This window comes from Plectropomus leopardus, chromosome 23 (assembly GCF_026936395.1).
Source record: "Plectropomus leopardus strain MGB_pleo_1.0 chromosome 23, ASM2693639v1, whole genome shotgun sequence".
In the NCBI taxonomy this organism is placed as follows: Eukaryota; Metazoa; Chordata; class Actinopteri; order Perciformes; family Serranidae; genus Plectropomus; species Plectropomus leopardus.
The window spans coordinates 2,575,600-2,603,566 of record NC_142198.1 but is presented as its reverse complement, the minus strand read 5'-3'; the positions used below and the strand labels follow the sequence as shown (position 1 = coordinate 2,603,566).

General features: G+C 38.8%; 1 protein-coding gene across 1 annotated transcript; it reads left to right on the top strand.

Moving 5' to 3' along the window:
* Positions 1 to 405: 405 nt before the first annotated feature.
* slc1a1 (solute carrier family 1 member 1) lies at positions 406 to 25,280 on the top strand. Its single transcript, XM_042512646.2, has 12 exons — positions 406 to 733; positions 8,108 to 8,248; positions 9,761 to 9,853; positions 9,968 to 10,082; positions 11,630 to 11,672; positions 11,793 to 11,888; positions 12,256 to 12,440; positions 14,857 to 14,964; positions 16,310 to 16,432; positions 16,602 to 16,796; positions 17,383 to 17,517; positions 19,404 to 25,280. The coding sequence occupies exons 1-12, from the start codon at positions 634 to 636 to the stop codon at positions 19,642 to 19,644; spliced, it is 1,575 nt and encodes a 524-aa protein (XP_042368580.1). The 5' UTR covers positions 406 to 633; the 3' UTR covers positions 19,645 to 25,280.
* The last annotated feature ends 2,687 nt before the right edge of the window (positions 25,281 to 27,967 follow it).

The window sequence follows — 27,967 nt, the reverse complement described above, 5'->3', positions numbered from 1 at the left end:
ATGTTACAGAATGATTTTATTTCTTTTAGCACTTTTTTCCCTATGTTTTGTTTGCTTTTTTTGGATTATTATGGATCATTATTTTATCAGGTTATTTTCTTGTAATCTTTTAACAAATTTTCCACCAATTTTCTTTTTTATTAATTTCTTGCTAATTTATTGGTCATTTCTTTTCGTTGCTCATTGCCTTCTGGTGTTTTTAAGATAAAGCCAATTTGTTCAGGTTTTAAAGGATTAAAAATGGGCTATTTGTAATTTGTAATTCCTGATTACTCTGATTATAACATGGGCTGGTGTCATTCATAAAAAGGAGAAAATGTCAGGACACCTTGAGTGGGGGAAGGGTGGCAGAGTGAGAAGGAGACTGTCTCGCTCCCTCCCTCCTCCTCCTCCTTCTCCTCCTCCTCTCCCTCTCTCTCTCCAGCATACACACACACACACACACTCCCAGCCTGCTTCACACCATCTCTGGCCATCAGCAGCAACTGACGGCTGCATCCTTTGCTGTAGCAACGAGCCCTCTCCATCCTCCTCTGCGTCGTCTGCATCTGACATCCAGACCGCAGGAGCCTTTTGTGTCTCCAAGGGGGCCATTGTGATCCCTCTCCCTTTTTTTGGAGGAAAAGCAGCACCATGGACATGATGGGCAACAAAGAGCGACGAGGCGTGAATTTCAAAGGCTTACTGAAGAGGAACTGGCTTCTGATTGCCACGGTTTTATCAGTGCTGCTCGGTATGTGGAAGCCGATAAATGTCTGCTCATGTCTGCTGAGAGAATGCTTTCATCCTCATTGCTGTTTCTATGTCCATCCCTCCCTCTGTGTGTTTTAGCATTCAGTCTTGCTCTCAGCTGCTGTCACTGTTGAAATAAATCAAGCTCTTTTGCAGCAGCTGCCCAGTGCCTGACTGAACTGCAACAGTCAACGCCAGATGTGTGTTGAGGATAATCATTCTGTTGAATCATAATTATCTTTCACAAAAGAAGAATGGATGGGTGCTGATCGAGGTGTTGCAGGAGACACAGCCTCTGTCCTCAAGAGGCAGAGAGCAGTGTCTGGACGTGTCTCATTCAAACGTGACCAGACTGAAGTGACAACTGATGCTGGGTCTGTGAGGAGTCCCAGCACCGAGGCAACACAGAGTGTATATTCAGTGCAAGGTGCATGTTCTCTGTCAGACCCCTGCTACGCAGGTAGCAGCATCTGCTCGCATAACAAAACACCTTTTGTTTGTGCGCATATTAGTTTCTATAAAACCTAAGCAAATTGGTTTGATTTCATTCAAAAACATGAAAAGGCAATGAGCAACGAAAAGGGAAAATGACCCCAAAAGTAGCAAAAAAAAGCCCTGTAAAAAGTACAAGAAAATTTACCTAAAAACATGAAAAAAAAGACAAATTTAAAAAAGTAATATAAAAAAATCAAATTGGCTTAATTTCTTTCTTAACATGAAAAGAAGGCAACGAGCTACGTAAAAGTAGCAGAAAATTTGTAAAATGTACAAGAAAATTACTTAAACCCAACATGAATAAAAGAAAAATAAAGTTAAAAAAAAAACATGGCAAACAAGACTTGGTGAAAAGTGCTTAAAAATCATATAATTCTGTAACAAAACTTACATATGAAATTATGATCATTTAAAAAAAATCCCCCCAGCTTTTTTTTCCTCCTATACATTTTTCCTAGTTTTTAAAAATATAATTTTCTTAACTTTCTAATTCCTTGTAGTTTGTGGAATATTAACATGGCTTGATTTCTTTAAAAAATATGGGAAGAAGGCAATTAGTTAATAAAGAAGAAATTACCCAAAAAATAGCAAGAAATTAGTAAAGTACAAGAAAATTACCTGAAAATGTCATAATAAATAAATATAAAAAAGAAAAAGAAAGTAAAAACAAACACACAAACAAACAAACAAACAAGGCAAACAAGACTTGGCGAAAAGTGCTTAAAATCATAGAATTCAACAAGATAAATCTAGATATGTAATAAGATAGATTTTTTTCCCCTAACTTTGTTTCTTTTTCTACCAGACACATTTTCCCTACACAATTTTCCAAAATCTACTAATTTCATGCAGTTTGTGGAACATTTCTTACCAAGTTGCCCATTGTCTTTTTACCATTTTTTGAAAGAAATCACACCAATAAAGGCATCCGAAAGCAGTACAAGAAAAGTGATGATCTAGCATAGCATAGCTTAGCATAAATAGTGAACACACGGGGAAACAGCTAGCCTGGCTCTGTCCAAAGGTCAAAAACATCACCCTTAAAGCTCAATGTTTAACAAACACTTGACTGTTTAGTATGACTTTATAATAGGAGTAGGAATCATATACTAAAGTAATGCTTAACTCATAATGATTTTATCCAGAAATTATTGCCGGAGGGAGCATGAGATCCTGTTGCTCACCAAATGAGTCACTGTGAGATAAGTTCACAACAGATCAGGCATATGGGCGTGAAGTTATGTCATTTTGCATTTTTGTTTGAGAATTGTATTTATAGAGAGATTAGGTGTCTCAGTCAGTGAGCCTAAAAGGTGTTGATAAGTGTATTTTTATCTTCGAACAGTGCCAGGCCAAGTGTTCTCCCCCGCTTACAGTCTTCATGCCAAGCAAAGCTAACCACATCCTTTTTCCAGCTGTGTACTAAGACGTACAGTTGACTGTTATCTCACTCTCAGAGAGTTACTTAAAGGTCCAGTGTGTAAGATTTAGTGGCATCTAGTGGTGAGGTTGCAGAACTGAAACTTGTCAGTGAACTTCTCCCATGTGCTAAGTGTGTAGAGTGAACCTCGGTGGCAACGTGATAACGGCGGTGGCCTTGTCCAGTGCCAGTGCTTGGTTTGTCTGTTCTGGGGCTAATGTCGAACAACATGGTGGACTCAATTAAAAAGGACCTGCATCATGTGTAGATATAAACCAGTCCCTTCTGGATTTTGCAGGCTGGTTTTGTGATTGTTGGAGCCTAAAATGCATGATTTCACAGCAACTTGTCTAAAAAATTGTGATACATGTTGCAAAATTGCAGGGGTAAGTGTCTTGGATTCAGAGCGTATTGTTGGGAAGAAGCCCTGCAGCAGTGGTTAACATCCCACACTGAGCTGTTAATCTCACACTGACATGAAATGGCCCGATTGTCATTAAACATGTAAATTACCGTTAGGTAATGTTAGCCATGTGATGCTAACAGTTAGCCCTGTCACTGTGTGTGTGACTCTTTCCCAGGCACAGAAGTCCAGTCCTGAAGCAGTAGACTCGTGATGAACACAGACAGGGGCTGAGCGAATCAATACCCTGCACACATGCTCCTCAACAAGATTTTACCCATTTTATTTTTTGCAGTATAGCTGCTGTGATTGGACCAAATTGCACGGTCACACAAAATTCACTGGGATTGGCTGAATTATTTTTTTATTGTTGAGAATGCAAAATCTTGGAGGGATTGATAAACGACTCATTCTATGGTAACAAAAACACAACAATTCTTAGTTTCAGGTGATTATAGGCTAAACTTATGAAAACATAGTTATAAATATTATATTACATTTTTGCCTATAGATGCCCCTAAATCCTACATACTGGACCTGTAAATATTCTGTCCAAAGGTAATTAAACACATCACATACTTTTACAATTTCAGTATTTTGCCGTTTGTCTGTGCATTTTCTCAATTTGTGGTTTGTAAAAGTCCTAGTTTCATTTCTAAAAAGCAGTAGCAGTTACTTTTTTTTTATCTCATACTGCAAAAATGTTTGCTCTGTAGATGATCTTTTGTCCTTTTTAAAAAAGGGAGAAATTTGTATTGTTTGGTTTCATAACAGCGCCCCCTTCTGCAACCCATATTAGCTTTCTAACTAACGTCTCCTCCTTCTACAAACACGGACACGTGTCTAACAACTAATGTTAGCAGGGAAAGGTACCCTGCTAACATTAGTTGGCAGGCTATGTAACTAATTCAGTCAGCTGTAGCACATAAAACAGCCTAAAGTATGCTATCGTCAACAACAGTCAGTTTTGATGCTAATGCAGTCTTTTTTCTTCCACTCCTCTAGCGTAGCTTGTAAGATACAATTATCAGTACAGATTTGTTGACATTGTGTCTCTGTGCCCTAGTATTTTGGATATGGGCCCTGATATATTCTCCAAAATATATTAATGATTAATTATAAAATCACACTTCTTGTCTACAAAAGGGAAGATTAATTTCAGCTGGACTTCATATCTGGCTTTCTGAAACCTGCTGGTTCTGTGTTGTATGTGACTTTATGTCAGTTGGTGTGTGGCACAGATGAGTGAGATTAAATACAGTGTGTTTCAATAAAAGCACAACCAGCTATGGTAATGACCTGAGAACACAGTATATGAACAAACCTTCTGGATTAGATGTAACTATTTTGGATGAATATTTTCAACCTTGTTTAAGCATTTGACGGCTCTGTTTCATAAGTTTTGCTTTATACTGGTGTTGGGTGAGTTGATGTTATGTGAAAATAAAAGTATAAAATGAACAGCAGTAGCATGCATCAGCACCAACAGGGGCTGAATTACCAAACAGGCAAAATGGGCAATGATGAGGGATTATCTGTATCTGTAGTCTGACTGTACTCAGAATGGGCTAGTTTTAAACTGGAATTTAGTGGGATCTAACCAGAAGTTGTTATTTTAAACCAGAAATCAAATGAGTTGATCATATCTGCCTCATAAATTAGTTTTTCCTCCATTACTAGTACAGATATTAATACATTTTACTTTATGATATTTGTACTTGTAAAAAGCCTATTATCTGTACTGGATATTCATTTCATCTGAGTATGAAGCTCTGGGCATGCAAATAATTGATTATTTGATTGTTGCAATTTGCACTGCTCAAGTGGAATATATTGCGGCCAAGTGTTTTAGAGGGCCAAACATATATTACCTCAAGACAGCAATAGTTCAATGATATTAAATGGTGCAGGACCAGAAGATAAATAAAGTTTTAGATCCAAAAGTATTACCGTTCTCTGAGGCAGAAACATTTCAAATATGTTTGTTTGTCTTTATCAATTACAATACCAACTTTACAGGCTTCATTTAGTAATGATTCTTCTATTATGAAATTTTGAATTTTGAATTTTCAGAATGTATTTTTCAGGGTATATTTTTGACAAACCAAGTAATAATCCTCATTGAAGTCTGTAGAGTATCAGGCATTTTATAATGGGTCATCACTCTGTATATTGTCAGTAATTCTGTGCCCTTCTTTTTATAGATGTCTTCTTGTTGGTTAGGTGAAGAGCAGTTTTTATTAAGCAGCAGCAATAAAGACTGTTGTCCCTAGCTGTTGTTTTACCTCGATGATCTCATTTTCCAACAAGCCTTCAAGATTGCTAAATGTCACATAATCTGCAGCTCTGCTCTCCTCTCTGCTATGTTCACATTTTGTATTATGTCATTAATACTTTCCTCATTAATGATGTATTATTTCAACCACCCACAACCCATGTGTTGCCCTGTGCACTGCTTCGTGCCAGAGGAAAGGTAGGACCCTAAGAGTCCATAGCTACACCAGCAGCACTGTAAGTGACCCAAGTCAAACAAATGAGAAAGATTAGTTTTGCTTAACAATTTGAAGTATGTATTGTGTTGTACAGTGTGAGATGCCTTTAGTAGAAAGCAAGGCAGACATTTGGACCACAGGGTGCCACTAGAGGAAACATTATAAATACATATTCACCAACAACTAGAACACCTAAGTTCACTGAAATTGAACATCATACAGGACACTGGGTAAGTGGGCTAATTCAATAAAAACACAACTTGGTATGGTAATGATTACCCGTGCATACCAGCGCACCAGGACCTGTGAACGCACAACATCACGGGAACTCTCTGGCTACGAAATACTTTGGATGGCTATTTTCAACTTGCCTCTAATAATTGATTCAGTATTAGAAAGATCTCTTTTTTAATTGATATTTTTCTTCATAGCTTTTGGTTAGCTGATGTTATCTTATGATGTAAATAAAACTAAAAGGATAAAATGGGCACCCCCACACCCCAGGGGGCAGAGAGTCCCAGGTTCAGAGCAAATCAATACTTTTTGGTAATTTGAAGTGGAATATATTGGGGCCATAGTTTCTGAGGGCCAAACATATTTATATTGTATTTATTACAAGGACAGGAGCAGTTTAATGTCTGTTCAAAATGTATATAGCAGTGTCAGTGACACTGTGTGCCTTTCATTTTATCGATGTTGTACTATTCCTTAGATGCAAGGCAGAGGTTATTTCCAGTGGCAATAAAGTCTGTTGTCCCTGGCTGTTCTTTTACCTTGATGACCTCATTTTGGAACTAGCTTTCGAGATTGCTAAATGGCCCATAATCTGGGGGAAAAGTAAGGCACAAAGGGGCAAAGGGTTTGTATTAGTCCCTTAATTACTTAGAGGTGTGTATCTGGTGTAGCAAGAATTCAACAATTTAGAATATTGTCTGTCTATTCCCGTTGAAAGCCCAGTGTGTATGCATCTGTCGCACTACTATATGGCTGTTTGGCGAATTGGACAAGCAAGCAGTTTCTGATGAGTAATACAGTAAGAACAGTGATGTCACTGCAGCAAATATCGTAGCAATATAACTATCTTACTATAGAATATGAATTAACTCTGATCTTGTGTTGTTTCTTTGGTTGCCATGGACACAAAGATACCCATAGCACCGAGTGAAAATAAAAGTTCAACTATTAAGTCAGACAGCAGAGAGCTGTACATAGAGCAGCATTCCCAGCCTATTCTCATTCTGAACTTGTAAAGTACCATTGCTTTGACAGTGCTTTTGGCTCCCCATGCCAAAAGACACCTTTCACGTGCCCTGGACAGCATCAATTGAGAAGAGAGCTGGACACTTTTTTATTATACAGCGTTGGACAGCCGGACAGCCGGATGGCCAGATGGCACCTGCCACGTCAGCCTCATAAGCAAACAGGCAGCATTACTTAAGAATGCAGCCAGACGTAACCTGTCGTGTGCCCATGATACGCCACAGAGCTGCCGGTTATGAGATAATATAAGGCAGCACAAGGATGCCTACAGAACGGGCAGAAGGGGTGATGGATGGCTCCAGCGAGCCCTGGACTTTCATGCAGGAGTCCTGTGTTCATTTCCTATATGAATGTGATATTTATTTTCTACATTTTACCATGTGCCTCCTTCCCCTAATCCTAATGTGCCCTGTTGGTAACTCTTTGGTACCATTTTGGTAACTTTTTAAAAAAAAGTTTTATAATTTACCAAATCTCTCTTCTTGAATATCTTAATTGTGGGTGTTAAAGCAGTGGAATAATCCCACATACAGCGTGAGACACACAAAGTTAGTCATGAAAACTAACCAATAAATGCTAGGTATTTCCCACCTCTAACCAGATCCAACTTTTTCACTGGAACAAAAATGAAAATTCTCAACTCTATGTAAAATAAAAAATGTAAAATCTAATTTGCCTAAGCTGTAGGAACTCTGCTGTAGATGGCAGCAGTAAGATGTCCTCGCTGCAGATCCAAACTGCTGCTGCAGTTGGTGGTGCATGTGGTGGAAACGTTGTGGTGGTGCATGTGGTGAAAATGTTCTTTCAGGCCAGTTATATCAGGTATAGGTCATGTTTTGATAGATCAGTGTAGTCGTGGCATCCCCAAGTTTGCTGTGTCATCGCATTGTTTTACAGGTGTCTTTAATGGCGGTCTGTTAGGTGAGATAACGCAGACGTTGGATTGGAGTGCATTACTAAAATCATTGGACGGAGTACATGACATTTATAGAGTGACAATATAATGTGTGTCGTGCCTCATGAATTTTGTACAGGTGAAATTCACTGACCTGTGAAATAATGTGATCATGACTGTTGCTATTGCAGAGAAAATTCATTTAAGTCACATTCGTGATACCATTTTCAGTGTTCTGTGTATAAAGTTGCATTGTGCTTGTCTGTCCTGCATGAGTCATGTCCTGTAATTATGGTGCCATTTTTGTTGTCTGCGTTTTGATCCAATGTCTCATTTTTTTCTTTGATCTTATTTCATTTTGCTTTGACTAAGAATTCTTTCTGATGATATTCTGTCTTTCTCCTGATCAGGGATCAGTTTGGGCGTGGTGGTCAGAGAGTATGCCTCCCTCTCCCATCTCCACAAGCAGTATTTTGGCTTCCCAGGAGAGATCCTAATGCGAATGCTGAAGCTTGTCATCCTTCCACTCATCATTTCAAGCATGATAACAGGTAACCCCAGCATGATTATTTCTGAATTTTACCCAAAATGCCATAAGTATCTGCGGAAGGTCACTGACAGAGTGACACCATGTCACAAGTTGGGATGGGAACGTGTTGCTCATTCACACACTGGTGGCAGAGGCTACCATACAAGGTGCCACCTGCTACTCAGTAACCATTCATAAACTCTAAAAATAGCCTACACAGACACAGGTGTATTTTCAGAGATTACCATGTAACTTTATAGCTTTGCTCGCTAATCCTTACTTGTCCTTATTTGTTCTGTCTATCTCAACACAGCCTCACATGAAATTCTTGCCCCAGTTGAAAAATTTCAACTCACATGAAGATGCAAAATCTGTGTTTTCACATCAATCCCGTCATGTCCGTTGCACCATCTGGTGTGAATTTGCGTCTGTCTGCATCTTTGCATTGACTTTGAATGTAAACACGCCACATGAACGTACTGTTATAGCTTTAAACCTAATAAACCAACGGACTGTTTTTAATAGGCTTCAGATTGAGTGTATTGTGCATTTTGTTCCGTTGTTTGTCCATGATAGCAGTTCCTGAACTGGTTGTTGATGACATGAGGATTAGTTTTTTCCATCTGCATTTCCCCGGAGTTTTCTACATCCGCACACCTCACTCATAATAAATAAAGGGTGGCCTGTTTTGGTAGTATCAGGCCTGGGGCCCTCTTTTTCCTGCTCAAACAAGTATCTAAAGGTTGTTGCTCTCTCCATTGCAATATGCTGCTCAAGGGTAATGTTGATGGTAGACATTTTTGAGTCTTCAAATGTTACAAACATAAAAAACGGGGAACAGACTAAATTGTCTCAAAATTGCAATCACCTTTATGTTAATTGTATACTCTGCCTGTCGTGGGCCTTTGCTAGCAGAGCCTTCCCTTCTGATAACTACTCCCCAATTTTGCCACCATTGTGTCTTGATCTCTGAACACGCTCTCTGTATCAACCTGTTCCTGACACATCATAGCGTTGAGACTCCTCAACTCCTCTTTCAACGCCATAAGAAGTAGCAGTATTTAAGGACTGATTTCAATTTCATTTTCTTTCTTATACTATGTTTCAGAAAATGATGACAAATAAATCTGTCATCTGATGTTTCTTATCCTCCGCTCACGATAACCTCACCTTAGTGCAGATGCAGATACACATTAACTTGAGTACAGGCTACAAAGGCATACAACATTATTTTTTATCTTTCATCGAGGGTGACAGAAACATATGAATAACAATGAATATGTGTTTCATTAATCAGATTATACTTTTTTTAATACATTCAACAAAGTAAAAAAAAGTAAATATTTTCCACCCTAGTTTACCTAATCCTTTGAAATTGGCTTGATTTCCTTCAAAAACATGGGAAGAAAGCAATAAGCAACAAAAAAGAGGTGACCCAAAAATTTGATAAAATCAGCCAAAAGTACAAGGCAATGACTTGAAATTTGGAGTTATCAATTTAGATTTCAATTACACATTGTGCTTCTGTCGACAGGTGTTGCAGCCCTGGACTCTGAGGTATCAGGAAAGATCGGTCTGCGAGCTGTCATTTATTACTTCTCAACAACTATCATTGCAGTTATTCTCGGTGAGTTGGTTATTTTATTCACTTCTGTAGTTCTCAGTAGTTGGTGGTTGATGTGTAACCTGCTGATGAGTTAAGCAGTCATCACAGCATACTGAGCAGTGTTATCCTCTGCAGGGATTATTTTGGTGATGACTATCAAACCAGGAGTGTCTCAGACAGCTGAGCACATTGACAGAGCCGGGACCACGCCCAATGTCACAACAGTTGACACACTTTTGGACCTCCTAAGGTGACCTCTCAGTCGTGATTCAGTTTCTTCATCACCATAAAGTGTCCACTCATTCACATGTTGAAGTGACAAAGACTCCAACCTTAGGTCTTTCAGTTATAGTTTAAAACTGAAATACTTTACTTGTGGAGATCCATCAATAATCATTTGTCACCTCTGTTCTTCCTTTATGCTTTAAACAAGCTGGTTCGTACAATGTGTCATTCAACCACATCAAAACGGAAAAGTGTTAATACTTGTTCTTAATATCTAAGTTTGGATGAAAAGCCTGCCACTATCACCTCCTCCTGGCTGAATCCCAATGCCTTACCATCTCTCTGTCTTTTGCATGTCCTTGTAGTACCAGAAGTCATGGTGTTATGTTATGTTGTGTTATGTTCCACAAATGGAAAGTTGTCTCATGACTTAAAGAGAGAGCTTCAGTTAGAATTTAGAACCTTTTCCTAACTTTACACCTTAATGCACTCGACCACACACTCTGTAAAAGTGTGTGTGATCATGTCTGTTTCAGAAAGTCATGTAAACTCAAGAAGTTACACCAACTCGTAACAGTAAATGGTCAATGGACCTGCACTCGTGTAGTACTTTTCTAGTTGTTTTCTAGACCACTTAAAGCACTCTCACATTTCACAATTCACATTCACCCATTCACACACACATTAATATACTGATGGCTGAGGCAATTGTCCAAGGTGCCACCTGCCACTCAGTTTTTCAAACACTCACATGTGCTCTCACACTGATTGAACAGCCATGGGTGCAATTTGGGGTTCAGTATCTTGCCCAAAGATACTTCAACATGTGGACTGGAGGAGCCTGGTATCGAACTGTTAACACTACGATTGGTAGACGACCCGCTCTTCCTCCTCAGCCAAAGCTGCCCCTGAGTATTACATCAACTCAGAGAGTAACATCAATTCAAAAAGTTATGTCAACTTAAAAAGCTGCATCAACTTAGAAAATTACATCAACTCAAAAAGTTTCCTCAGCTTGAAGTATGACATCAGCTCATAATGTTACATTAACTCAAAAAGTTACAGCAACTTGAAATGTTAAGTCTACTCATAGGGTGACCTCATGGAGATTTGTTTTAGCTTTAAGAGAGGGACTTTCAGATGCTAGATGATTGATACTATGATTGATACTATGATTGATACTACTGATTGATACTGTTCTCAAAATACTTCAGACTGTAATTCTGTTAGTCACACATCCTACCTTTAGATTCTTGAATTAAAGACTAATGCTTTTGTTTGAGAAAATGTACAACATGTTCTGAAAAAACCAAAGCCCGCACAACTTTTCTGACAGAATCCTGGCACCCCTGAGTAAGGCATGGACAAATATATGTTTTAGCAGTTTAAGTTGGGCGCAGCTTCTTTGTGAATATGAAAATCATTATTTCCGGTATTTTGAATAAAAGTTGGTGCAATGACCCATACGTCAGAGAATGACTGTTGTTAACATTAAGTAACATTTAACATGTTAACAGCAGTTAATATTATGTATTTTACATTCACCCACCATTTTTTCCCCCCAATCAACAGAAACATGTTTCCTGAAAATTTGGTGCAGGCTTGCTTTCAGCAGGTAAGAGACTTTCTTTTTGTGTTTAATGTGCCCTTTGAACGTACATCAAAGTATGGTGAGTTTTTAGTGACCATCTGAACATAACTCTAACGTTGTTAAATGTGACTGATTACCCTTCAGTACAAGACCAAGCGTAAAGAGCTAGAGCCTCCGAAAGTGATATCCAACACCACCACTATTCCACCTCTCTCAACTACCATCATGTCTGTGGTGGAGGTAAGCATGTACATCACTTAGTTCTCTTTCTTTTAAGTACCTTCATGTGTCTTTTGTTGGGAACAACCATTATCACAGCCATTGGGGTTTGAATGTTTACATGACAACAGTGTGTCCTTGTTGCTCCATCTGCTGCACTTGACGTTTCATGTTTCTGCACCTGGCAACCAGTGTCTGATCTAAATGCATCAGAAGACCCAATAATGAGTCATAAGTAGCCATGGGTCACTGGGCTGTGATCCTGTAGAGAACATTTGCACAGCTTATCAATGGGTCTTTAGAGTGAGCTGATGAGGTTGTGAGAGCAGCTTCCTGGCCTGCTCTTGGTTAGCTGGATGAATCACCTCCTTGTTTCCTCTCTCGGCAGAATATAACCAAGGACTATAAAATCGTTGGGACATATTCGGATGGAATAAACGTATTGGGGCTTATAGTTTTTTGTGTTGCTTTTGGCCTGGTCATTGGGAAGATGGGCGAAAAAGGCCGTATCCTCCTGGAATTTTTTGATGCCCTAAATGAAGCAACCATGAAACTGGTCCAGATCATTATGTGGTATGTATGAAAGACTACAATAACATTTTTAAGCTTTATGGTGAACTGTTGATCATGCTTTTAGTTTGTACAACTTGGACATCTATACAAATGCACTTTCTTGACTTTGTAAGAATGAATCTTGAGACTTGACCATGTCCCCTACCTATATTTTAAGAGCAAGTCTGGTTAAACCCGCCTGATGCTGTCATGTTTGCTGCCATGTTTTTCCCAGCCCAGTTACCAGAAGGAAAAGTTGGTATTGTACTTGTATATATATATATATATATATATATATATATATACCATATCAAGGTATCTTAAGCAACGCAGTATGTGAGCTGACTTGCTCTTGGTCTGGAGGTAAAGGTTACCTGTGAACAACAAACATGGTTGGGATTGAGCAGCTCATTGCTGTGTTTTCAGCTTGTTTGATGTGCAATGCCAACATTTATTCTGGCAATTTGCTTGGTTTTTCCTGAGTCAAATATAGAGCGACATCTTCGCTTTAGACTGAGAAAAAAGGCTTGAACGAGTAGTTTAACAAAACAAATCTTATATGTGTGCCCAAAAACCACCAGAACAACGTATCACTCAGCAGCAAGAGAAGAGAGCCGACAGGCACGCTGTACCATAGTGAAACAATGGTTTTGCTGGCGACGCTTATCTAGAGACGCATTTTAGTGTGATCGGCCCTTTAGATGGAGTTATTTGGGTTGGGCTGCAAAGTCCATGTGCTAAACAATAAGTGTTTTTTTTAAAAAAAAGCCGACAGTTTCATCTTGAGTTGAAATATTTTTTGTCAAATAGTGCAGGGCCAAACAGAAAACCTGTTGCATCTGGGGGGTGAGATGAAGACCAGTCAAATACTTAAATAGAATATCTGTTCTTGTAAGTATTATGCTTAATAACAAAGTCAGATCACAGGCTGTCTCTCTTTCCATGGTGCTGTTTCTCATGATTTTTTTCCCTTGACCTGTGTGAGCAAAGCTGGTCTCTTCTCTTGCCTTTTCATGTGTCGTTGTTTCTTAAGTAGCAATGATGTGTAGACGATGAAGAGACCTCCGCTGACACTGACTTGGTTGCATAAGAATCAATTTATTACAACAAAGTTCAGCATCCACCAGGCACCATGGTCTGCCTGGGAGAAGATTCAGGACCAATGTGAATCTCTGTCTTACAACTCATGCATGTGTCTTATATAGGTACAAGCATCTACACATTAAGGGGCCACAGTCCATGTCATTTAAGCCTAGTATCAATATTCTACTCATCTGACTCCGAGACGTAATCATCCCTAGACCTCTGACCTCAAGATAAGACCCATACAAACAAAGCATAATACACCTCACATGCTCACACTCTGCACCTGGCAACAGCTGTCAAGGTGTTGATGTGCAAATTGGAAACTTTTAACATTCTTAGGTTATACCCCATTATATATGACATTCAAGCTAAAGTTTAGTAAAGTTTAGGATGTCTGTGGCTTTAATTCCATGTAAATCTGCCACGTTTGTATTTTGTCAAGTAAATTTTAGTCGTGCTTCCCAGTGACCACTCGCAGGTCTGCAGTATTGCAGAAAAAAAATGCCTTGTAGTCAACTATTAATCCTTCATGGGTTTTTTTATTGAATTTTTGAACCATGGAGGTTTTATATTTGTAAAACTTTTCTTGAGCTGAGAAAAGTGATTTAAAAATCTGTGATGTCATCATGATGAAAAGTCTATGAACCGAGCGTGAACTGGCAGGCAGGGCCAGCAGTAGACACACTACTGCACATATTCTTCGGGTGACATGAAGTAATGTAATGAAACTCTCATTGGACTGAATAGGTGCCATCTAGCGATCTGGTATACAAATCTAACAATACACTCATGAGCTTCTCCGACACTTGCTATTACTAACTGTTAGCGTGTCAGGCTAACAAACATATTGGCACCACTGTCTCTCTTTCTGTCTCATCACTCTGATTTTTGTAGCTACAACTAAAAATTTAGATTTAGCAGATAGCAAATGGAGAAACTTCTCAAAAGATTAGGAATTTAGGCGCAAATTTAAAAAAAAAGAAAAAAAGGCAAATTTCTTTTCTTTTCCTTGATATGGAATGTATGAATACAGCACCAGAATAAACTGATGTTGATCCATGTTTCAAAGGGTTAACCAACCGTTTTAAACCAAAAGATATACATTTAACCGTCATAGAAGACTTACAAAAAAAACAGCCAATAGTCATGTTTGAAAAGCTAGAACCAGTCATATTTTTTTGTATTAAAATGACTTGCACAATTAAGCAATTATTTAAATTGTTGCAGATTATTTTTCTGCTAATTGAATTAATCACTTCAGCAAACATTTCAGCTGTAGTCCAAATGCTCAATATTTGCTATAACCTTCAATTCTGTACCCCAGATGACTCGATCTTGATGTGTTTTTCAGCTACATGCCAGTAGGGATCCTGTTCCTAATTGCTGCTAAGATCATCGAGGTGGAAGACTGGGAGATCTTCAGGAAGATGGGTCTTTATATGGTGACAGTGCTGAGTGGGTAAGCTGTCCCATTACTCTGTATCCGCCTGTTCCAGAATGCTGGGATTTATGGTTGACATTTGGGGCGATTCTCCCTCCAGTGGTACAGTAAAAGCTGAGCTCTGTGTAGGCACTGATAAGGGCCAAGGACATTTAAAACTGCTCAACCTGCAGATGCAGTAATCAAAGCTTCGCCCATGCCACTAAATCTCAGTGACACCATTAAAGAGCGTACAGTAAATCCCATCCAGTTAGGTCACAGGGCTGCTCCAATGCTTCCAGAGTTTCTGTGACGACATGCGGCCGCAATGTTCTCATTCTGTCTGAACGTTCTGAATGCAACTTTTTCATGCATTATTGCTTTACAACTATGAATCACAGTGATTATAGTTAAGAGTTTTTGCCACAATCAACAGCTTTCTAAGTCTCATAGTAATCTTCTCTATTTCATACATTTCATTCACACGATCTTTCCAGTTATGATTATTTAGGACATCAATTTTAACCAGTTTCTTGTTATTTGTTAAATTATTGCTACCCTTATCATTAAAAACAAACGGAAGTATTTCATATCAATTTCTTGTGGTATTTTCTCTTCAAGTAAACTCAGTCACTCACTAATGATTTGCCAAAGTAGTGCAATGTTTAGCTGTAAAATGAAAAAGCTGGTGACCTGGCTATGTTAAATATAGTTAAACTAAGAAACGCTTACCAACTTTTTCATTTTACAGCTAAACAGTACACTGAAATATGTTTATGGAACATTCGAGGAAAGAATCTTGATTCATACTTCATCTGGTTGTTCTTGTTTACATGCAGGAAGTCATTAAAGGATTAATAGATGGTAAATGGACAGCACTTGTAAAGCGCTTTTTGACCTCAAAGATCTTTCACTCTACATGTCACATTCACCCATTCACACACATATTCACACACTGGTAGCCGAGGCTACTGTAGAAGGTGCCACCTGCTACTCAGCACCATTCACACGCACTCCTATGACGCAGCATCAGGAGCAATTAGGGGTTCAGTATCTTGCCCAAGGACACTTCGACATGTTGACTGGAGGAGCCCAGGATCAAACCCGTCTACCTCTGAGCCACAGCCACCCCAATAATATAGTAGACAGAGGAGTATGATTTTTTTCCACAGATTATCTGTCTCATTTAGTACTGACAACTTCCACAAATATGACAAGTTTTTTGTTTTTTTCTTTTAAAAATTGCCATCTACAACTTTAAGTGTTGTTGTTCAGAACAGAACCCAAAAGTATCAAATTTTCCGAAGGTCAAATATTGTGCTCTTAATACAGAATTCATCATATATATTGTATATTATTCTGTAATATTTGTTTTGTCCCTCAGTCTAGCTATCCACGCCACTGTGTGTCTGCCGCTGATTTTCTTTGTCATTGTGAGGAAGAACCCGTACACATTCACACTGGGAATGGCTCAAGCTCTGGTCACAGCACTCATGATCTCCTCCAGGTCAGAATCCACTGAGCTCAGATCGTATTTGGTGTAATTTAACACCAATTCCACTAGTGCAGAAAAGGCCTTAAAGGCAAAATACAGTTATATTTTGTATTTAATGTTAGGGCTGTGGACGATTTACACAACCGCTGCATTGTGTGCTCATCACTTTCTTGTCTCCCAGCTCTGCCACTTTGCCTGTCACCTTCCGATGTGCCGAGGAGAACAATCGCATCGACAAACGGATCACCCGTTTCGTCCTTCCAGTGGGCGCCACCATTAACATGGACGGCACGGCGCTCTACGAGGCAGTGGCCGCCATCTTCATCGCCCAGCTGAATGACTACACTCTGGATGTGGGTCAGATTGTTACTATCAGGTACATCATGGCCAGCTCCTCTAAGTGTAGGCTATAAATGCATTCAAATTACAACTTGTGATACTATAAAATACAACTTAACCAAGGCAGTAATCTCTTACTGGCTCCAAACACACCTAAAAACATTAACATGGAAGAAAAAATACAAACAACAAACATACAAAAATAATAAATGTCTGTAAAATTACCAGCCAAGTGCTGAATCATGAAACCATAAAACTGTAAACTGAAAAAGTGAAATGAAAAAGTGTTCAATTCATAGTAATATTTTGTAAAGCACTGAACCAAACAGAAGTGTTAATTTTAAAGTAAGAATATGTTGAAAAGTTCTGTTAAAAATAACAACATAACAGTGTTAAAATAAGGATTTTGTCAGGTTGGTTTTTTATACAGAAAGAAATTGTATTTCATTTTACAATTTTTTATGTTAAACTTTTCAGATTAATATGTGGCCTACAACTGGATTTTAAAATGGCTTTTATATTATTTGAATGTTCCTTAAAACTTGAACTTTCCTATTGATGATCACTCTAAAAAAATAACTAACAAAATGTTTTTGGCATAAATATTTATCTTTGTGTTTCAGTATAACAGCAACAGTTGCCAGTATCGGAGCAGCAGGAGTCCCTAACGCTGGGCTTGTCACCATGGTGATAGTCTTAACAGCTGTTGGATTACCTGCAAGTGATGTCACTTTGATAGTCGCTGTGGATTGGCTGCTGTGAGTTTACCTGTTGACTTCTTCTATTCTGCCTAATTTCTAACTTAAAGGGAAAATTCAGATTTTTCTAAGTATAAGGCACTTATACATTAGACGGTATATTACATAACGTAGATGTTACTCAGCAGGCCCCCAATTTGGAAAAAGGAGGCTCAAGCTCAAAATTGTAGCTAAGCAGTGTATGTTTTCACCAGTTTTCCCTACTGTCAGACAGTGATTTTCAAGAGGAAAATTAAGTAATTACGCTTTCTTCATAGCCAGACTCCACTGACAAAAACCATTTACCATCACTGGACACAGGAGCTGCTGGTCTACTGCTGCCTCCATCAGTTATTTTGTTTGTGTTAGTGTACAACTATGGCGTTTAACCCTCTGAAATCTGAGCAAATTGGTTTGATTTCTTACGAAAACATTGGGAGAAGGCAATTAGAGACCTAACAAGAAATTAAAATAAAATAGAAAATTAAGATAAAAAAAAATAACAAAGAAATTAGAAAATCACCTGAAAAAGTGCTTGAAAAGTTTAATTCTGTGACATATTTATATATCATTATCATCATTATCATTCTGTATATAGTTTTCCATAACCTTTTTAAAAATTACAATTTTCTAATTCTAGTGATTGCTTGGAATTTGTGTAGGTGTACTATTTCTTATTAAGTTGCTCATTGCCTTTTTTCCACGTTTTTGGAAGAACTCAAACCAATTTGCTCAGGGTTCAAAGATTTGAATACTTATGAAAGGCACCTGAAAGCAGTAAAATAAAAATGAACTCGAACCATGTTTCAAAGGGTTAGTTTTGATTCACCATAATTGCACGATAACACTAACCAAAAACTGAAGGAAGCTGCAGTAGACCAGCAGTAGGAATATAACGGCAGTAAAAAATTGATTAAAGATATGTGAGATTCAAATTAGTGAGATGAAAAATGAACCATGATACTCTTTTTGAACAGCAGAAAATTGTATCCTGAACTCAGTATCGTGAATCGTATCAAATCATGACTTGAGTGAATCATTACATCCCTAATCAGCAGCTTCTGTGTTCAGTGAGCTAAAATTACTGTTTTTGTTAATGGAGTCTGGTGACTTCGCAATGGCATAGACGAGAAACTGAAGTCGTTGACAGTTTCCCTATCAAGGACTGTCTAATGGAAAGGTAAAGCAGTGAAAATACTCTAAATATAAGATACAGTTAAAATTTTAGGTGGCTAAAATACATTTTGTGGCTACCCTTATCCACAGCAGCAGTGGTATTAGGTAATTACAACAGTCCTTATTCCCAAACTAGCTATAGTTAAACTTATCATCACATGATCAAAAAAAGACCTGACACTGGACAATATTATCATACATACTACCAAACAATCATTACTGTGTATGTATATATGACAACAATACCACAGAAAACAACAAATGATTTGATAGTTAAGTAGAAGAAGCATAGAATTATGTTATCGATTGCTACAGACTATTTTACAAAAAAAGGAAAAAAAGAAAAGACAACCATGGCACAGGTGGGCTTTGCCTTTTTGATGACATAAATCACAAGCTTTTCTTTGAACACAGGTACATTTTTGAGGTGGCAATCGGAATCACTCACAAGCATTCCCTTTCCAGCCAACACTTTTTTTGGCCCCCACCTCATGGGCCCCTGTCCAACAGCACTGCCCACACTGTCTATACTTACACCCCTGCACAGCAGTGCCTTTATTAGCTTAGGAGTCAGACTCCAGCCTGCTTCTCCAAACTGAAGATACGCAAACTGACATCTACTGTATGTAATATACTGGCTATGGATAAGTACCTCATATAACCCCACCTAAAAAATGCAAACTATCCCTTTAACAGCAATGTTGTAGATTGACATGAGTGGTGTGTCTTAGGGACCGGTTCCGCACAATGATCAACGTTCTCGGTGATGCTTACGGCGCCGGTATTGTCCAGAAGCTATCCAAAAGGGAACTGGAGAGGATGGATCTGACATCGGACGTGGATGTCGCCAACCCCTTTGCCCTGGAAGCCACTTTAGATGATGAAGAGTGTGAGAAGAAATCCTACGTCAACGGAGGCTTCACCGTCGACAAGACGGATGCAATCTCCTTCACTGAAACCTCTCAGTTTTAGCCTCTGGCTGGCTCATAGGAGCAGAGAAAGTGCCACGCTGCTATGGATGTCAAACGGAAAACCTTCCATCATGTATCAGTGCCATGACGAGAGAGGAAAACTATCCAACCAGACCCATTCGAGCTCAGACATCAGCAATAGCAGCCTCCATTAAGCTTACCCGAGACGATCACCCTCCATGTCGGACATTTACAACCACGACTAGATTAAAGTGCTTCCTTCTTACTCTCAAGTTGTGCCAAGATTTTAAAAGTCAGTTTTCTTTTAAAGAAGAGTGTGTTCTTTCTCGCAAAGACTCACTCGAAAGAAGAGCTTTTTGTGTGTGTGCACGAGGACATTCTTTTTGGATGAATCAGAAGTGTGCGTATGTATTATGCAAAAAAGAAATGATCAATTGTACACAGAAACAAAACAGTAATCTGAATTTGAAATTTATCTCTTCGCTTCTTGGTTAGACAACAATTCTCTAAAATGTCTGAATGACCTTTTTTGTGTGGCTGTCGTTGTATGTCTATGTCCCATAATGCACTGCTTGTATATCTATCTGGATATTTAAACTGTACCAAACATATAAGGAGGTTTTTCATCAAGGTGCATGAAGCAATATGTTAAAGAAATGCTAACCGCGGGCTAATTTTTTACGGAGATTTTGCAGAGACTGTAGATGGTTAACAAAGGCTTATGAAGTCACTGAACACTGTGAAATTTGCAGACATATTTTCAGAACCAAATCACTAACATTCATGGATTTATTGCAAAGTATAATGATCAAATATAATGTCTGTATTAAGGTAACATGGGGAAACATTACAGTACGAGATACCCCAAACTGTTACTTCTCAGACAAGATTATTTTAAGTGTCACCTTATGGATTTATGTGTCAGTGATCAGATAATCAGAATGTCTTTTTAACACAATGTCAGTGCTATATTGTCACTGTGGTATAAGGTCAAAATAGGCTTTTAAAGCAATGCTCTCTTAAGACAAAGGCATAAGGTATGCATGTTGCAGGCATTTTTGTATAAACAAAACATGAAAACCGTTGGGTACAATTGGTCAGTAAGTAAAAAAAACTCCTATGCTTTCTTACTGAGAAATAGATGAAAATGGATACCAACCTTATGTCTGCTGACAGATTTTAAGGCTGTGTCTATATTTATACAGCAACCAGCAACCTCCATGGCTGAGAAATAAAGCCGATGCAAAAGTGCTAAAAGCTGCAGTTCCTCTAATGGCCACTTGAGGCTTCAAAACAGAGTCAATCCCCATTAACCTCCATTGTTATAATGCCCAACTTTACAGCATAAATAAACACTTTTACAGCATGACACGAAAAACAGTTTTAGTCTCTATAGCTAATTTCAACAATCATGACAACAGTACGGGGGATGAGTTTTTTTGTAACTAAAAACTTTATAGTTTATTAAGGCCCAAAGTTAAACATATTTTATCAGCAAGGGCGCTAGAGTGACAGGCTGTCTGTAAGGTGTCGCTTCAGTCTATGATTTAAAAACGAATGGTACAATGCAACCACTGAACGTTTTCTCTACGTTCCAAAGTCAGTTTTCAAGTCAGTTTTATTTATAGAGCCCATTATCACAAAACATGGTTTGCCTCAGAGGGCTTTACAGTGTACGACATCCCTCTGCCCTTAGACCCTCACATCACCCAAGGAAAAACTCCCGAAAAAGAACCCCTGAATGGGGAAAAAAAAAGGAAGAAAGCTCAGTTCCAAGAATGTTCTTCCTAAAATTCAGGCAACATTCTCTATAAATATAATTTTTGGTTAATATATAACATTACATTACATTTTCATCTTAAAAAAGGTCTGTAAATAAGCACTGAGACTCGAGTAAGTGAGATCCCACACATGCGGAAGCAGTGTTGCCAGATTGGAAATATTAGACTATTGTACAAGGGCCTAAACAATGATCGTATTTTGAGATAATTACCATACGCCAGTCACAATCACGAGAACGAGTAGGTTAATTTTCCCAGCATGCTGATTGACGTGATTGGCTGTAAAGAGATCATGTGAGAAGTGATGCCTAAACACAATGAAATAAAACAATGAATTAAAATGAAACATGTAAACTGAACTAAATGCTTACTGTAAGTGTCACAATTGTCAAATTATTGTGCATTATGGCAATTTTGGAATTATTGATCGTACATCGTACAGAGGGCAAAATCATCGTACAAATCTGATAATTATTGTATATTTGCCAACACTACACGGGAGAGATGAGAGACAACAGCAGGAGAAATAAGTGAGTCCCCCAGTTAAATACTAACAAATCGACCTCTGGTTAACACCACAAAATGACCAAACCCTTGACAAAGTTTGCTTGTCTTCGTGCGGATTTAACAACAGAGAGTTGGTCATCAGTACATGTGGTAATCTGCTCACCATCACTGGTGTAACCATTCAGTCTACACATGCTATTTGTGTTACCTTTGCAACTAGCTAGAGAGCAAAAAGCAAAAACTTTGAGAGTTTGACAGCTTGAGATTATCCAATTAGGTGATAGAGATAAAAGTCGTAACACTTGTCCATGGCAGCGTTGACAAGATGGTGTCCAAGTCTAAAAACTGTTGGGAACTGCTGCCACAGGAAATTAAGACAGTAGGAGAACTGCTGTAACAGCTAACTAGCAAAACTATTAAAGTGTCAAGATACTACACTCCTTGTTTTAATGCTTCAGTATGCTTTTGCTACTCCCAGCCTCAACCCAATCTCAGAATAAATGTTGGCATTGTACATTTCTGCAAACCACAGAAATGTAAACTTGTATGTTATCATGTCGCAGATTTGTGACACTGTGGCTATGTTCAGTCACAAAAAACACTTGGTTATGGTTAAGAAAAGATCATGTTTTAGTTTAAAATACCTATTTTTGGTGGCACAATCATGCCTGGAAATGCTGCTCATGTCTCGCTAATGAACAACAAATTTTATTTTTTGTTGGCAGTGGTCAACAAATTACAAGCCTAGATGCCTTGTTAGCTTCTCTCTAGCTAAATGTGGGTGTAGACAGTTGTGGCTAAAAAGCACCACAGATGCTATTCAAAATGTGAACCACCACTGACATCTGTTGGGATTTAAATGTGGTTGTGATTGGCTAGTCAGACCACTAGAACACTTTGGGCTCTGGGAAATTATGATGGGCATGTTATTATTTTCTGATATTACATAGATCCAAGTCAAAAAATTCACTGACAGAAAAAAAAAATCATTAGTTGCAGTCAAAATGCAGTTATGACATTGGCCGAGGTTGGTGCTACAGGAAAGGAAAAGTTTTGCCTACAACAGAAGAGTTCATGTTTTTTTGGATCAACACGCTTAGTTAATTTTACACAAATACAATCATTACATTTTGATGACCAACGGGCCTTGCCTTCCTTACAAAGTCAATGTCAGTTAATGCTTTGACGCATATGCCACTAATGATACAAATGTCTGTACTTACTATGTGCTCCCTGGCTGCACTGTTATTTGTGATGCTGCTCACAGCGTGTAATGCTTGTGGTTAACCCTTTTTTACATGTATGTCCATGTCTGGAACTAAGCACTGTGTATTTGACTCCATACAGCAGCTGCATACCATGATGCCTGCACATGCACATACTGTACAGTACTTATGATCGGAATAAATGGTGTGGGGTTTTTGGTGGAGTCAACTTGACAAAGACATGACATGGGACAACGACAGGATCGCTTAAAGTTTTCTGTTGTGCCAAACTGTGTTGGTCCCCCAATCATGTTCCCAGTGTGGTTATCAATGTCATTGTTTCTAAGCAGTCCTTTTTTGCTTGGTTTCCTTCCACTATGCCCAGAGTCTGAGCCAAACACCTTTCCAATCTCCTGGCAGGACAACACAATAATCTATCCCACTGCAACTCACTGCGTAAGTTTTCCATGCAAAGTTAAGTAGAGCTACAGTTATAGCACGATTAGGCCATTTAATTAGACTACTGTCCTTGTCCTAGTATACAAGCACCAGAGGAGAACTGAGAACTGATTTATTGTAATTCTGACTTGGCCATTGGAGGTGGAGATATGCCCCCTTTCAGCTAGCTGCTATTGGACCTTCTTCCGGTTGACCTATTACGTCACATACTAAACAAGTTAGCAAGCGGCAGACAGGTTGCATGTCAAATGGTGAAAACATGGATAACTTTTCGGCACTGTACATTTCAGACGTACTCTTCGCTTTACTTTTTGCCTTTGTCTTGTTTTCTTCCCTTCTTCTTCGTCATTTGTTTTCCCCGGCTTTCTTTTATGAATTTGTACTGTTCCACTTGTGGGGTTGGAGACGATGGAGCATGCAGAGAATTCCTGAAAGAGTAAATCGATCCCCAACTGCAATATCTAGGTGTTGTTAGTCAGACTTCTAGAAATTCAACTCACATACAATTTCTGTTGACTTACATGTTCACATGTATTTTAAAAGTCCAGTTTTAGTCGGGCTGACTTAATAATTTGACTTTTTCTAGCATCATGTAAACGAACTGACAGACACTCATGTTATCCAGCACATGCTAATCAAGGTATGTATTCTAGAAAGGCAGACACAGCAGATCTACATTTACATTTGACACAAGACAACTAAGCTTCTACTTAGTAATTTATTGCTCAGATTGTGGTAGAATTAAAACTGAGTAGTTTGCAGCGCAACATCATGCTGTACGATGTGTTTCGTCCAAAGCTGGAATTTGGAAAATTCCCCGGTAGTTGCTCATTTAAGTGATCCAGCTTGGATAAAACAACATGAGAAACACCTGGGAGATTTTCTTTATTTTGTGTAAAGTATACTGCTCCCACAACTGCAGCTAATGTGTCAATACTTAACTAATAGCAATGTAGGCGTAGAACTAGGCAACTGTAAATGCTACTCATAGAAATTCCTTGCCAGGTAGACATTCAAATAATCAATGGTCCGGTATGGAAAAATCACATAAGAAACACTTGTGAAATTTTCTCTGCTTGGTGTTAAATACTATTTCCAAAGCAACAACTGATGTGTCAATGCTTTGCAATGATAGCAACTACCTAGCATAGAAAAAAATAGCAACTGCAAAAGCTTTTCTATCTGTCAGCTGTATCCTTAATCAAGTATCATGCCAATGTTTTGATAGAGAACATGGAATGTTGAAATATCAAACTTTTACTATTTTTAGAATAACACAGTTGTTTAGTGCAGTAACTGTGTTTACGGTGTGTTGTCAGGTTTAGAATGATTTCACATGACTACATTCTTGGGGATCTTGCCTAAGTTTCTGACTTTTATGTTGAGGGTCTTTCCATGACTTTTTTCCCCAAGAGGTCAAATTTTCCAAATCCATTGTGTCTGGAGTGCAGTCTAAGTCTCAGTGTCTCGATTTTAGTTGTCCCTACACTGCCAAAAAGGGCCATATTTGAAACAAAACATGGGTGAATGAAGGTGCTTGTTTGTAACTGACCGGAGATGATGTGCAGATGAGCCCTCACAAATCAGGTTGTATTCTACATTTCAAAAGCACACTGGCATCAACCGACCCTTTCTCTGTACAGACAACTACTTGAGTACCTACAGTATGTGAATCAACATGTACGTTATATGTAACTGCAAGCAAATAAAAGAAAGTTGCTCAATTGTTTGTCTGATTGTGTTCTTTTTAATTTAGTAGTTACCACCTATATCTGACATGATAAGGATAATGAGATACTTCACGGTCATTTAACACACATTATCTTCCAAGTATCACGCAGGTATTCGGATAGTTAAGTAAAAGTTGTTAAAACAAGAACTACTCTGCCACTGTAAAGTAGGAATTTACAGCACATTTTCTACTGTTGCACCAGTTTTCCAGAAATTAAGGTCATTGTCTTGGAAAACCACAGAAATAGTTGCACTATTAGAGCATGTAACTTTTGATTCTAGAAGATGGATCCATTGACTGGTTCAAGTATCTTAGTTCTTCTGAATCTATCCGTTGCACCATGAGGACCTTTTGTCTGAGTTGGCTTATCAATAAAGCATGACAGTTCATTTTTGAATTCGGAAAGAGTTTGATATAAAAACTTCACATGAATGTTCTTTGTGAAGACCAACCACACAACAGCCCATTCTCATTCCCAGGTTGTCCAACAGGCTCTAGTCCCAAGTCATCACATATTGTTGCTTTACAATAGACATCTGTGTCTACATATTATGTTCTAGGTATCCATCTGAATTTGTTGTTGATGTTTCAGGATGCTGCTACTGTGATGTCAACACAAGCACATGGTGTGTTTACGGTTCATGTGGTCATGTTTAGGCAACAAAAGCACATGGCAACCAACACCAGGACATCCACAAATGCACACGCTGGCATGGATGGTTAGGATCAGTAAGAGGCACATGGTGAGGTCATAGACTGTATATAAAGATGGACGACCCCCCCCCCCCATGCTGAAGAAAGGTAAAAATATTCGAGATACGAGCCTTGCCATCTTGCGAGGTTGATGTCATTGAGAGCCTGCATCTGCGCAGTAGAGATATACGCGGGAGAGACTTCCCGCCCAAACACCCGTCCAACCAGTCTTGAGCAGCCCCATTGAATATGAGTGCACAGATTGGCTATCACACCTGTCAATCATGGCAGAAAAGCCCCCTTTTTTTATAATTCACTCACTATAATTCACTATAATTCAACTCCCTAAAACCAAACTTATCATGAAAAAAACACTTGAACAAACATCAGGGTGATGAAAACCACATTTTCTTTTTTTTTTTTGCCTTAGTCGATGTGAGGGTCTGAGGGCTGGGATGTCGTATGCTGTAAAGCCCTCTGAGGCAAACTGTGTTATGTCATAATGGGCTTTATCAATAAAATTGAATTGAACTGAATTGAAAGCGTTTTAGGCCTGCCGTCAGTAGGAACTGGCTCCCTACGGCATGATGCAGCAGGAGCTATAAGAAGTGTTATTGCATCGCATAACTCTTCAAAAGTTGAGCCGATCATTGAAAGTTTTGAGTCCACAATTCCTCTGTGAAATCGTGGATTATCACCTCCCAGAAATCCTTCTTTTGTTGCCGCTCCCACATTTAAGGGGCTTGCCTTTCCATTATCGCTTGCATAGCATACCTACGTGGCCTTCGACTGAAAATATAACGGCTAGTGCGGTAGCTGCAAAAGACATAAAGCTGCTAATGTTTTGAACATCCATTGCCATACTTCTTGGAATGTAATCGCCAGAGAAGTCCCATGACTTAACGGAAACGCAGTCATCTCGCAATTGTGTTTTATCGAAAATAGCAATTAAGCTTTGCACAAATCTGTAATGGTAACCTGCCTACTGTGTGTGGGAACAGCAGTATCTAGTAGTGCCAAACTGTCTGTTGTGTACCGCATTATTTAAAGACTTTTGTTAAATCTGCACTGCCACTGAGGCCTATAGATTGTACACGAAAATAGAGATCTGTTTCAGCAGCTATTCTGCACTAGATCTCAATGTTCCTGATATAGCCAATGCTTAATGCCGCAGTCATAGAGAGCAGCTATTATTCTGATATATGGCAGTAGTTCACACAGAGCTGCATTGCCATAGACACAGTTTGCTTTTAATGGCTTCCTTGTGATTTACTTGAGGACTCGACAATGTCAGCTTGATAGATTAACAGAACAGGGATTTGTGACATTAGACTCATACTACTGCCTGCTGGCTGTGTTCTAACTGAGATATAACAATGAGTTTAAATTCTAAAAGCTTTATTTTAACAAAAAAACTGTTAATTTGTCAGTCATTAATACGGGCTGTGTGGGCTTTGTCAAACCACTGCAATGAAATACCTCTGTGCACACACACGGGGAGAGACATCATGGGAGTTCATATCTGAAGTTTTCATTGGCCAGGTGGTTTCTTTTCCTGCACAGGAGGAAAAGAAGTCTTGTTTCTGCACTTAAGAGAAAAAGTTTTAAACTGTAACATTTTTGTGAAATCAAATCCCGGTTTGATATTTTACTGGTTGGCTTTTTTTCTGCAAGATTTTAGTTCATCCTTACCAACTGGTCTTCACTAAGCCCGGTGCGAAGTGCAATGTTGGTCTTTGAGACCAGTCCTCAGAATGGACTTTAGGTTCATTGCACCCACAAAACTTGAGCTCAGTCAAAACTATGCCCGGTTTGGGTGATGGGCATTCATGTGAGTGCCAACGCCACTGTGCTATTGGCTAGCAATGAATGGGCTGTTAGGATACAACATTATGCTGCCTTCATGTGCTCCTCGGAAATATTATACTCACCATATTTGGGAGTTATGAGCACATGAACAGCCCTCCACAGTTGTAATTACCAGTG

Excerpts from the sequence above, each read along its gene's own strand:
- slc1a1 (XM_042512646.2), top strand. The coding sequence starts at position 634 with ATGGACATGATGGGCAACAAAGAGCGACGAGGCGTGAATTTCAAAGGC. Across the intron at positions 11,673-11,792 it reads TGCAGGCTTGCTTTCAGCAG|TACAAGACCAAGCGTAAAGA; the intron begins GTAAGAGACTTT and ends ATTACCCTTCAG. Across the intron at positions 17,518-19,403 it reads GTCGCTGTGGATTGGCTGCT|GGACCGGTTCCGCACAATGA; the intron begins GTGAGTTTACCT and ends GGTGTGTCTTAG.